This window comes from Macrobrachium nipponense, chromosome 15 (assembly GCF_015104395.2).
Source record: "Macrobrachium nipponense isolate FS-2020 chromosome 15, ASM1510439v2, whole genome shotgun sequence".
In the NCBI taxonomy this organism is placed as follows: Eukaryota; Metazoa; Arthropoda; class Malacostraca; order Decapoda; family Palaemonidae; genus Macrobrachium; species Macrobrachium nipponense.
The window spans coordinates 39,313,254-39,326,648 of record NC_087208.1 but is presented as its reverse complement, the minus strand read 5'-3'; the positions used below and the strand labels follow the sequence as shown (position 1 = coordinate 39,326,648).

General features: G+C 37.8%; 1 protein-coding gene and 1 pseudogene across 1 annotated transcript; both read left to right on the top strand.

Annotated features, from left to right (window-relative positions):
* The first annotated feature begins 232 nt into the window (after nucleotides 1-232).
* Nucleotides 233-3,180, top strand: LOC135227112 (adhesive plaque matrix protein-like; annotated as a pseudogene).
* Nucleotides 3,181-4,556: 1,376 nt separating this feature from the next.
* On the top strand, nucleotides 4,557-11,770 carry LOC135227111 (tetraspanin-2A-like). The gene is made up of 7 exons (XM_064266983.1): nucleotides 4,557-4,712; nucleotides 4,977-5,150; nucleotides 8,860-9,057; nucleotides 10,085-10,264; nucleotides 10,429-10,506; nucleotides 10,977-11,084; nucleotides 11,415-11,770. The coding sequence occupies exons 2-7, from the start codon at nucleotides 5,064-5,066 to the stop codon at nucleotides 11,475-11,477; spliced, it is 714 nt and encodes a 237-aa protein (XP_064123053.1). The 5' UTR covers nucleotides 4,557-4,712; nucleotides 4,977-5,063; the 3' UTR covers nucleotides 11,478-11,770.
* Nucleotides 11,771-13,395: the final 1,625 nt, after the last annotated feature.

Below are 13,395 nucleotides of genomic sequence, written 5' to 3'. Positions count from 1 at the left end.
TAGATAAGATTCTTATTATAATAAAAGAGAAGCATGGCTATTTTGATAAAAAAAAAAAGGAACATTACTGCTTCGACGATAAAGATACGAGAATGACGTCATCCCAACCAACCATCTCTCTCGATAGTCATTTTTTTTCTTCTTCTTTTTTTTTGCCAAACCTCTCCCACACCTAAATTCACGTTCCCGCTCCCCTTCAGCTCTTCAAAGAGAGCCTCTCGGCGGTCCCTGTGGCCACTATGAGGGAGCAGAGTGGCCCCCACACCCCCCTCCCCCAACCCCCACAAGGATCTTCACCTGAAGCCACACCCGGCAGCTACGCCAGTATAAAAACGCGAGCAGGAAAGAGCTGTTATCATAACGCCACAATAACTCGAACGAGAAACATGGCCCTTCAGGTAGGCTGGGCTACAAATAATTATTAGTGATTCGGTTGTTGCATTTCCGGCTGTGTGGTTCTCTCTCTCTCTCTCTCTCTCTCACTCTCTCTCTCTCTCTCTCTCTCTCTCTCTCTCTCTCTTATCTACTGAAAATCATTGTAGCGTAAGAAAAAGTGCTCGAATTTTGATTTCGTATTGAATACTCTCTATCTCATCATTTTAACCTATTTTACCTATTCTCTCTCTCTCTCTCTCTCTCTCTCTCTCTCTCTCTCTCTCTCTCTCTCTTTCAATTACTAAAACCCATTTTAATTATTAGCATAATATTAGCATTCTTTTTTGCCTCCCTCATCTATAAAGGTAAAAAAAGTGCTCAAACATTAATACTATTTTGAATATCCTCTCTCTCTCTCTCTCTCTCTCTCTCTCTCTCTCTCTCTCTCTCTCTCTCTGTATATACATATATATATATATATATATATATATATATATATATATGTTATGAACATTACTCACAACTATATATATAGTATCAAAACTATTTAAAATTCAACCTATTTTAGATCTCTCTCTTTGTTTATTGTGAACCCTTTCAAATGTAACCTTTTTCTTAACAATCTTTCTCTCTCTCTCTCTCTCTCTCTCTCTCTCTCTCTCTCTCTCTCTCTCTCTATTAGTGTCGAAACTATTTAAAATTCAACCTATTTTAGATCTCTCTCTTTGTTTATTGTGAACCCTTTTTAATGTAACCTTTTTCTTAACAATCTCTCTCTCTCTCTCTCTCTCTCTCTCTCTCTCTCTCTCTCTCTCTCTCTCTCTCTCTCTAACCGTCATCATTTACATACTTTGTTCATTATAGCTTGGGTAAACATTCAGTGTTTATTTGACTAAAATACTTTTATTTTCTGCAACTTCACAAACGAAAAAAAAAACTTATTTCATAATAAATAGAAAGATACTTAATTAATAGTAGTGATAATATAGAAGTAATGATAATGGTAATGGTGCAGTATGAAGAATGCATTTTGCTGCTAGTTAGAGACATTTCATTCTCAATATAGATTTTCAATATCCATGACATCATCAGTCGCTTTAGCTATACCTCTTATGAAATGGTAAATCGTTAATTGGAATTTCTATTTTCTTTTTTTTTTTTCGTAAATCGTATTGATTTCTATCTTTTTTTTTTTCATCAGAATACCTGTGTTAAACTTCGTTTTATACAAATTGCATTCAGTTGTTTTCACTTTTTATTTATCAAAATTCGCCATAAATCTATTTACTTTGGTTTGAAAACAAATGCCTCTCATTTATTTTGAACTAAATCATGAATTTCCCTATGTTTAAAGGCTTCTGCTAAAGAGACTACTTGCTTCTTTGATAAATAACTAGAAAATACCTATTTATGTTAGAAGACAATCATTTCCTCATGATTCATTAGTCGTCATCATTACCTTCATGGTTTTCCACGTCCATTGTGGCTTATGTTTACATTCCACTTTTTTCTTCTTCTTCGTAGATTGTCTTCGCATTTGCCTTCGTCACCTTGGCTGCGGCTTTACCAGACAGGGCTCCCAGTTATGGATATGCACCGGCTCCATCCTATGAGGTAAGTAACGTGATTTGTGTTAAAACTATTGGTGACTGACAAGGCTGCAGTCATCGTCTCTCTCTCTCTCTCTCTCTCTCTCTCTCTCTCTCTCTCTCTCTGTATTAAGAACAGTCACTTCCCTTCTTTATCTCTCTCTTTATCTCTCTCTGGACGAACAATGCCATCACTTTCACTTCCTGTGTCTGCAGTATATTATTCATAACGCCTAATTAACAATTGCACTTACGTCATTCAGTATTGTATCTGTCTTCTTCTTCTTCTTCTTCTTCTTCTTCTTCTTTACGTGTAGCGAATTTTGAACGTGTAGCTGCAAACCAGTTTCCAGGTGAGTGAAGGTCTGCCATTTTCGTGGTGGCTATTTCCATAAAGTGGAAAACCGTCCAGAGTAAGTGGGTTGCTATCTCAACCCATTTTGTAAATGGTTGCCCTTAAGGGGTTGCACTTAATGCACCGGTGCTTTTACTAAGAGAGTGTGTGATATCAGTGTTGTTACTTTGGCAAGATATCGAAGCAAACAAAATGGTTCGTAAGTTGTCTGAAAACTTTCTCACAGGAACTGTTTATAGGAGACAAATTCTTAAATTCGATTTTTCCAGTCGGTTAGTAAGCCTAAGATTAGCATGATTTTGTGGCATTTATCACTAACCACTCTCTCTTAATTCTCCTCATCAGGCTCCCGCTCAGTACGACTTCAACTACGCCGTGAAGGACCAGTATTCAGGCAACGACTTCGGCCACCAGGAGAATCGCAATGGCTACGACACCCAAGGATCCTACTACGTCCAGCTTCCTGACGGTCGTCTCCAGAAGGTCACCTACTACGTCAACGGAGACTCTGGATACGTAGCCGAAGTCAGCTACGAAGGCGAGGCTCAGTACCCAGCACACCAACCCTCTTACAACCCAGCCCCAGCTTACAAGCCTAGTCCCGTGTACACCCCAGCCCCAGCCTACAAGCCTAGTCCTGTGTACACCCCAGCCCCAGCCTACAAGCCTAGCCCAGCCTACAAGCCAAAACCTGTGTACACTCCAGCTCCATCTTACAAACCTCGTCCTCCTACAGGCCCGCTCCATCCTACAGGCCCACACCAGGTTACGGCAAATAAGCAAGCATCGAAGGAGTCCATGAAATGACGAATTTATTTTTGTAACTTAATTTAACACGACCATATCTTCCAAAAGCCCAAAGTTGTTTCTTATTCACTCCAGCTTCCCTCTCTTTACTTACAACTTTCAAATCCTCGTGTTCTGATGTGCCTCCAAGCCTTTCCAAGTTAACTTTCCAAAATATCAGTGTGATATGGATTGTAAAATCATAACATGGATAACCTCAAGGTAAGTGTGCAAATACGAATAGCCACTGAAGCATACTGAACGTAAGAATGCCTTCTTACTACAGTCTAATACTACTAATAAAAACAAAGTTAACGAGGAGAAACCACTGTTTCGGCTGGATGACCAACATTATTTTTTCTCAGATGGAAGGACCCTTGTAACAAACAAAGGTGACCTTCATTCTGTCCTTTTTCCAAAGGTTCTCTTCACGTCTAGTAAAACCGAGACACTCTTAGTCTGTAAGTTATCCTCATGTTCCCCTAAGCCTTATAACAGTTTGTTTTCATGACACCCTGAAATCTAGAGAAGTGTTCTAAGATGAGCAAGACGGCCTGAGCTCCCACAAAATTCTGTAAGAGAGTTCCCTTGGTTGAATAACTGCTCTCGTTCGAATCAGCAGAGGTGCACTCTTGGATGAAAAGTGGACACTGCTTCTGAAAATCTTATAGGAGTTCCCTCAGCTAAACAGTCAACCCTGACCTGCTCAATACACTTTAGAAAAGACAATCACCACAATGTTCCACCCAAACCACAGTGGGCTGCCTTAAGCTGAACATTCTTGGCGGGCTACCCAAAACCACATGAGCCCCAGAGGAGATATTTGAGCAGAACAATTGGCATACATGTTATTTACTCCACATTGGAGAAATACAGTTACTAAATAATCATTCTTAACTTGTAAAATAAGTATTAACTTTTATATAGCTGAGTTAATATAAAAGTAGCTGCGCTTGGGAGATTATATAAAGATTTATCTACAGTGTCTAAATTTCACAAAATAGTAATATAAATGAGGAGGCAATCCTAGGATACAAGGCAATGAAAACACTTGTAAGAAACACAGAAAATTCCTTTTCCATCAAGTTGTCTTATAGAAATGGATACCCCAAGCAGGTGGCAACTTGTATGTATGGTGCAGGTGTGCGTTCGTGTGTGTATGGATGTATAGTTTTATACTTTATAATTCAACAATGATAAACAACACTACTTAACTTCCTTTTTACTGTGAGCTGTGTCGCCGTTATCAGTTAATCTCTGGATATCGTTAGATAAGCCGCCCTAAATTAATGATAACCTTCGGTTGTAATATGGAAATGGTCTGTCATTAATATTTCCCGTTTGGCTTTAGTGTAATTTCATTTTTTAAATCTATAGTTCCACACCGGAAATTCTGTAAAGTTTAAGTTATAAAGTAAGACAGTTGGGTTTTGGCATTATTGGTACTCTGTTATCATATGACCAACAACTGTGTTAATCTTATCTGTATGAAAGAGAGACGTACTCTACCATCACCATTCAACCCTTGATGTAGGGATAAGGGTGGGAAAGATGAAGAAGTATTCAGTATCATAGGCGCCGTGACAAGCCGACATACACATTCGGAGGTTCGTGATTTCAATTATTGTGTTTAATGAGTATCGTAGATTTCTTTGCGATATCAAATTAAAAAAGACTGGAAGATTGCCCTGAGCATCTGTTGCAGGAAATGATTAATGATTCTACGTTCACGATTGATGAACAGTGACGAATATCATCTCCGCAACTGCGTAGCTAATGAGTGTACCCTGAGACGCCATCTTGAAGCATAAACACCGTGATCGAGATCCATTTTCCTGCGAGATTTAAGATTGTGTGTATATTATTTTCAGTGATACACCTCGGCTGAGTCACTAGAGTCCCAAACGAGCCCCAGGACATCGGAGAAAGGGGGGAGAAAGCCCGAAGGGAGAGGAAACATGGGGTCCGGACGTGGGAAAGGTTCCATGGAGGAACACGTGGAGGTTCTGCAATATGTCATCTACATCTTCAACACCATATTCTTCGTAAGTTTCTGGGGGTTTTTTCACAATTTTCTTTAAAATCTTTATACATTTGTATGCCTTTTTTATGAATGGCTGGTTCGCCTCTTTCCCTCAATCAGAGTGTGGGGGACACTCTTAGCTTTGTGTCCTGGTTTTAGTGGGTCCTAAGTGTCCCGAGATCTTTTTTATTGGCCGAGACAAACGAATCGTTGGAGGCTGACCAACGATCTTACCAGTTGCGTCTTAGATCTTAATCACGAGAGATCTTACTACATTCTTGTCTGAAGCTGTTGCCAATTGTGGTAGCGTCTCCTGATTTTTGTGGGTGGACTAGATCTCGATAAGTTATAAACTCTCTCTCTCTCTCTCTCTCTCTCTCTCTCTCTCTCTCTCTCTCTCTCTCTGTTTTGTAATATCATGACCTATTTTACCCCCACAGGCAAAAGTGTTACTATGTTTTTTGTTGTACTGAAATCATGATTTAGTAATATTTTTTATTTCCATTTTATTGAATTTTTATCTTTTAGATAAATTGTATCAATATCACCTATTTAATAAACTCGTTTCTCTCTCTCTCTCTCTCTCTCTCTCATACACACACACACCACACACAACATACACACAAATATGAACGATACAACGTAAACACTAATTCTCTGGTTCAATTATGCATTTAATTCTTCAAATATATAGGTCGATTTGAATACGTCTTCAATTTATGCATTTAATTCTTCAAATATAATAGTCGATTTGAATACGTCTATTGGTGTTCCTCTTATAATAGATGGATATTCAGAAAAGATAAATATTTTACAACCACTCTTGTCTAAGTTATGCCCTTCATATCCTTTTAAGCAATACCCTTCACATCCTTTTACTAAAGCAAAAAATATTTTTTTTTTGTTTTTCGTAAATCTCAGGATGCTAATGTTCCAAACATCATATGGCAGCACCGTCGTGTCATGCCCTCCGTGAACCAGGATGTTAATTAACGAAGGCTCTCTTGCTGATAACAGAGAGATAACGCTGATAATGATAACGCTTATCTCGGAATAACGGCCGTTTGTTGTGCTCCACCAAAGATTAGAGGAATGTCATAGATCTTACACACAAGAGATGTTAGTTTTCGCTTGTAATGAATAACTAGATATATATATATATAGATATATATATCTATATATATATATATATATATATATATATGTGTGTGTGCGTGTGTGTGTGTATAATATATATATATATATATATATATATATATATATATATATATATATATATATATATATATATATATATCATATATGAAACTAATTATGTAAAAATATATAAGTATGAAAGTTTGCAACGATTCTTTTGTATATAGTATCTATATATTAATCTTAAATACAACAGATAAACAGATCTCTCTCTCTCTCTCTCTCTCTCTCTCTCTCTCTCTCTCTCTCTCTCTCTCTCTCCAATAATCGTTTGCTGTTTAATAGCCATAATGCCCTCTTAACTTCTCAACATTGTGGTTATAACAATTTCATATGTATCTGGTAAAAAGAAAAATTACCATAGGTTCTTTATATATATATATATATATATATATATATATATATATATATATATATATATAGATATATATATATATATATATATATATATATATACTATATATATATATATATGTATGTATGTATATATAAACATGTCTATCTGTATGTATGTATGTATTGCATACACTGTAATAGGGCATTTTGAAATGGACTCGTCAGGTAGAAAGTGTGAAAAAATTATTGGATCTGTGAAAAAAGTTCTACAATTAAGAGGTTCCTCGAGGTTGAATAAGACTAAAAGACAAAGTGCTGGGCAGATCTCTCTCTCTCTCTCTCTCTCTCTCTCTCTGTCTCTCGTGTGAGAATTACCGAGCACCTGACAATAGCGATCAAGCCCACAGACGTATATTCCCCTTGACCGTCTTGCCCCTTCGGCCAAACTCGTTTCCCCGTCGCACGAATCGTGAGCGACCTGAAACCAAGAAGAATTTCGGCTACGAATTCGTTCTCATTCACGTAAGACCAAAAAAAAAAAAAAGTAAAATAAAATCGTCACATACTTCCTCGAGACGAATAAGTTCCTAATCGAAATGACCAGCCGAAAATTTTCGGGAAAAGATATAGGCTGAAATCTTTCGAAGATCGACCCGAAATGAAGACTTTTTGTGCTTCGATCGTGATGTCGTGTTTCGCCTCTCATCATCACCCCCTCCCCCCCTCATCTCCAGATGATGAGGCTTCTTCATCTAGGGCGGTTCATGAAGCTGCGTTTCGTTTGACAAATGGCGCTTCGAGGCGGCGTGTTTCGATCGAGCGTGAAAAATATGTTATCTTTTTTTTCTATTCATAGTTTATGTGTAGTTAAATATAGTCCCAGTCTGTGATATTTTCCCCGTTAATTTATTGTGTTTCATGTTTCACCGTGTAACTGTTGGTCATTCTTTGAAATATCTGTAAAAAATACTTTAAGAATGATTGAATTATTCGTTATCTGCAGCACGTTTTTCCTTATTTGATTCATAGTCATTTATGAAGACTGAATTAGTTATTCATATGATTTAAAGTAAAAAGGAAAAGTGGTCGTTTTTCATTTCTGTTGGAATTGGTTCCCACGACTCTATGGAGTATGCGAGTACAAAATTTAATGCATTTAGAAATTTTGGCTGCGTAACCAACACTCCATTTAACAGAGCAAATGAAATTTACCTATCACCCACTTTATGATGGAATATTTTTATCTGGTTCCCATTCGCTGATGCCATTAAGATTACGGAAATAATACGCTAAACTAATTATTGTCCTGACTTTACACTTAATTCCACCGGGAATTCAGTTACAAGCACTTAATAAAAAAAAAAAACTGTGTAAATTACGCTATGCAATTTTTGAAAAACTTGGTGATTTACAAAAAAATCTCAGGAACTCTATCTTTAAAAAAACACTTAATATAAAAAAAGAATAGCTTTATGTGTAAATTACGCTATCCAACTTTTGCAAAACTTGGTGATTTAAAAAAAAAAAAAAGTCTCTGGAAATCAATTTTAAAAATATGGATTTCGACATTCAAACATTTACAGTCATATTGATAACATAAAAAACATAACCCTGGATAAATCACAGGAAAGAGAGAGAGAGAGAGAGAGATGAGAGAATTTGAGAGAGAGACGAGAGAGAGAGAAGATGAGAGAGCAGAGAGAGAGGAAAATTTATAGGAACAAGTCTAACACACAACAAACACTAATTCACTTTTTTTCTTTTTTTTTTTTTGAGAGAGAGAGAGGACGCTTTCTTCAACAAACACCCTCCTGACTAAAATCTAAAGAAAGTTGACGGTGACAGGAGGCAAATATCATTAACCAACATGTCTCTTTTTTCTCCAAATCCGTTTAACCTTTACATACTGCAACTGCAGGGGAAACTGCCGTGGGCCTATGGATAAGATTCAAAGAAAATACCACCGACTTCTATTACCAGTCTGGACGTGAAGTCATATTGGAACGCCTTAGTCTATCACAGCCTTCTTAGGCTACATAACCAAACTGGGAGTGGATTTTTACAGGAACGTCTTAGCCTTTTTAGTCTGCTGTAGTGTTCATCCCCTGAAGAACTAAGCTGTGGGTGTCCTCATCCAGACACTGAAGTTCCACCTTTACCAATAATTCCAATAAGACTTTTATTCTCTCCCCCTTCAGTGCGCCGCTGCGGGTATCTTTGCCATTGGCCTATGGATCTACTTCGACAAAGACTCCAGCGAGTACATGGAAGACCTGACCTTGAAATTCTACAACAACGCCACCGCCATCGTCATGGCCTCAGCTTGTCTCGTCATGTTGACCAGCTTCATCGGCTGCTGCGGCGCATTCTTCAGGTTCAGACTCGTTTTGATCATTGTGAGTCATAAGTGAATTTCCTTTGTGCTCCTCAGCTCTCTAGAAGGAGAAAACAGACGTAAAGATGAAGTAGTAAATATAGAATGATAATGGAAATACATTGAAAGCTGTTCTGTTTTGGGGTCCTGTATCGATGACACAACACTAGAACATTATTAAGCTAAAACAAAGTTAAACTTATCTGTGTCTGCCATGATGACTAAACACAGATAACACTTCTTGAACCTGAACGATTCAAGACATTATGACTAGGACATGTGCTTACAGTACGGATATACTACTAGTATCATTTTCTTAAATAATTCAGGTAGATAGATAGCCACTTTGATTCAACCTTTGATATTTTGAACAAACTTGTACATCTTGAATGAAAAATATAGTTTTTCTGTTCCAGTTTGTATAAAAGTTTGATAATTTCTGTGACTGTGCAGGCGCACAAAGAATCTAGTATCTAAGGCTGTGGGTTTTCATGCGTTATAAGAACAGCATCTGGAAAACACAAGAGTTTTCAAATTAAGACTGATAACATGAATATTGCAGCTTCTTCATTCCATAAAGTAAATATACAGGCAGTCCCTGGTTTACGTCAGGCTCGGGTTGCATCATTCTGAACTGGCCGCTTGCCTCATGGTGCTGTTATCCACAATTTTTCAGCACCGTAAGTGAATTTACAGTGATTCGGGTTAAGGAGATTTTCGGTTTACAGTGCCCTTCCAGGAACAGAACCATTGCCATAACCTGGGGACTGCCTGCATATCTTATTTAGCCAAGAAAGTTTCCATCTGTTTGTGCTCTGTGGAAAACCCTGAGAATAAATGGCACTAATTCAATTTGAGTCAGTAAAGCAAGAAGCTCCAAATCCTATCAGATAAATATATGCTTGAGGATACAATACAATGTATTAAAACCAGATTAATTACTAAGACTACACGTAAACAAACAAAGCTAACACAATGTCTTGTGACTAATACAGAACACCCTTGCCAAGTAGAGGAAACCTGGCTGATGAATTTCATTGTGTCCACAGTACAAGGTGATGACAGTAGTCACCCTCCTACTGCTCCTCGGTGGATCAGCCTACCTCCTGGACAACGGGATGGAAAAATCCCGCCTCTACCCCTATGTTCAGGAGGAATTCAGGAACCTGATCTACCGGTACCAGTGGGACGTTGCCGCCAGGAGGGCTGTCGACATCATCCAAGAACAGGTGAATATGCTTTCGTCTTCCAGGTTTTGTTCTGGAGTGATAATTGTGGAGGTCCGGAGTGTAACCAACTGGGAGTCCTATTGTGGCCACATGATCAGAATAAATTATTAGGAATTAAGTTTGTGTAGCTCTTCTTATCTTTACGTGGCTTTGATGTTTCTTAGGTTGGTTGCTGCGGAGGCTATTCATCGGCTGACTACACTGACATACACATGCCTGTTCCAGACACCTGCAGGGACCAGGTAAGGCATAAAAGCACGTCAAACTAATTATGTATACCCACATACACACACATATATATGTATGTATGTATGTATGTATGTATGATGTATACATATATCTATACAAATATGTATTACCAGTCACTTTTAAAAAGCAAAGGATAAACCATTTCCTGTTTTAAATTATAAACATGGTTATTTTTAATGTTAACTTGTCCATTAGTGAATTTCTGTAGCAGTTAGACCATAATCAAGTCAACTTTTTATACTCTGATACCTTATAGATTCTGTAGTCTGTCATCCTTAGTGCAGTCTGAATTCAAGGCTTATTTGTGTGCCTTGAACTCTCTATATCCCCGAAATAAGCTTCTTGGGGATATAGATATCTTCATAAAAAAACAACTTGTAACAACTGGAGTAAATCTAATCAAACCTCGTCCATGTCACATAAGGACAAAAGGCCCCCTTTTAACTCTTCTTCTCTCCCATAGGTCACAGGAAACCAGTATATCGACTCGTGTGCCGAGATCTTCTCGCAGTACATGGAGGTTCGAACAGGCTGGATCACAGGACTTTCCCTTAGCTTGTGTTTCCTACAGGTAAGATCCTTCGTTACTTGTTACTAGATATCTCTCATTTCCTTGTGTAGGATGTTTGTGTAAGTTTAGATGAAGCTGAAGCTTTCATTTGTGTCTGAATAGCCCCTGAAGGTGAAACACTTTGTGTTTCCTGAATCATATAGCTTGTTTTTACCTATGTTTCCTGTCCTGAATCATTTAACCAGTCTCCCATTCCCTTTCTAAATAACTAATGTGTCATCAGTTACAAAGAGATTTCCAGCAACAAATTCTTTCTTGAGGAAGTCTTATCTTGAGGAAGTCTTACATCTTATTATAAACATCTGTGTACAAATTTTTCCTTAATTTCAGGTGTTCTCTGTGATGTTCGCCTTCTGCATGTGGCAGGGTGTCCGCGAGGTCAAGAGTGGTTGAACAAAATGAGAATTCGGAAATATTCTCCAAGAATTGTCATCTTTGATGAGGATTGGTTACTCTCCATAGGTGGTAACAAGGAAGGTTATTTATCCCTTCTTAATTGCAGACTTCGTATTAAGCTGTATTTTCAGTAATTGCAGCAATTTCTAAGCAGAAGTTAAACAAAATGTTTTGCAAGTAAGGTTAGTGTTTTTCAATATCCTTGTACTTTCACGACGGAAAATTAGAGCAAAAACTCAGGAAAACTTAATTTATATCATATATCATGCATTTTTTAAAATCTTATTGATATGTATATAAATGCTGTTCATTTATACATCACTGTGTATTATTACTCATCATACACTGAACGTTTACTTTGAAACCAAATATCCATCTTTAACTGGGGATCTCATACAGCTTTTTTGGCAGAACATTTTTTCTGCCATACCCCATACCTAATGTCAGACAAAGTGTTGGAGGCTTTTGACACTCCGACGTAGCATCACGATATAAACGCAGTTGCTTGTTGTATTACATCTGACAAGTTTGCATTGATATCAACGAGCCAAGCAGTCTGGTAACCTTGCCTTAAAACATTCACAACAGTTGCCTTTCCTATTCGATGTAGTTGTGATGCTGTGTCACAACCAGATAAAGCTTGTGCTGCTAAAATGTTTGAAACTATGGCATGGTGTTTTTCAACAGTAGCTTTGATGTTTATTTGAATACTTTCCCCAGGAGTAGCTTCCATCATTACCGTACAGTTACTTACAGTGCTGTTACAGCGCCGTAAAGCAGGTAACGACACTGTAAATCCACTTTTAGTGCTGAAAAATTATGGTTAATGGCGCCATGAGGCAAGTGCCGGAAGTCCGGAACGACTTAACCTGAACCTGACATAACCCGGGAACTGCCTGTTTATTAGCTCTGTATCATACAAAAGGCATATCACCAATATGGACACTTTTTTATTACTGCATCGATGGAAACCACCTAAAATTGAGCATAATGATAAAATAATTAAAAACTATAAACATTATTTTTGACAGCACAAATGCATAAATTCACGAATACCATGTTATGTTATGTTATGTAGTTCTTCTATGCAAAAGACTGTATTAATATTGGAATTCATGCACGAAATCCTTCTGGCCATGAGTCCTCGCACTTGAACTTGGTCATTACCTTTTTCCCAATGGTTACTGAGTCAAAGGCGTTGACACAGGAAGGGCTTAGTTTTCCAGTGACCACATTCATCAAATCTCCACTGGGATGAGAATCGTGATCCAGGGGATCAATACAGGTAACTCATTTTTCAAGCAGTTTCAACCTGCCATTTATGCCATACTTAATCCTACTTTCACTCTTCTTTATGGACAGTTTTTGGTCTCTTTGGATTCTTCTCAATAACTGAAGCCATATCATTTATTAGTTGACTGCAAGTGTGTAAACTCATAGCCCATCTCAAGATGCTTTGTGGATTCAATGTGTTACCAGTAATGCCTGATGGACCGTGGCCACACCTCATGAATGTAGTCTCTATAAACATGCCAGACCACTTTCCATTCCATAAACCTGCATATGACAAGTGACATGATCTCCTTTGAAGAATTTGACCTGGATATCATCTGGAAACCTTTACATTTCAAGTAAGTGCAGCATGGTTTATGTGTTTGGCTGCATAAGAATGTGGTAACATAGATTCGACAGACCATGGTGTAGCAGCCAGTCCTCTTCTCATTCTGCTAGAACAAATATCATCATGATCATAACAGGCCTAAGTAAATTGCCTACCCAAAGTTTCACTGACTTGCTCCTGTATTTTCAGTAATTGCAGCAAGCAGAAGTTAAACAAAATGTTTTGCAAGTTAGTTGATATACTACAGTCTTTGTGAGATTCCTGTTTTATCTGGATCCAAGCTGTGATACAATT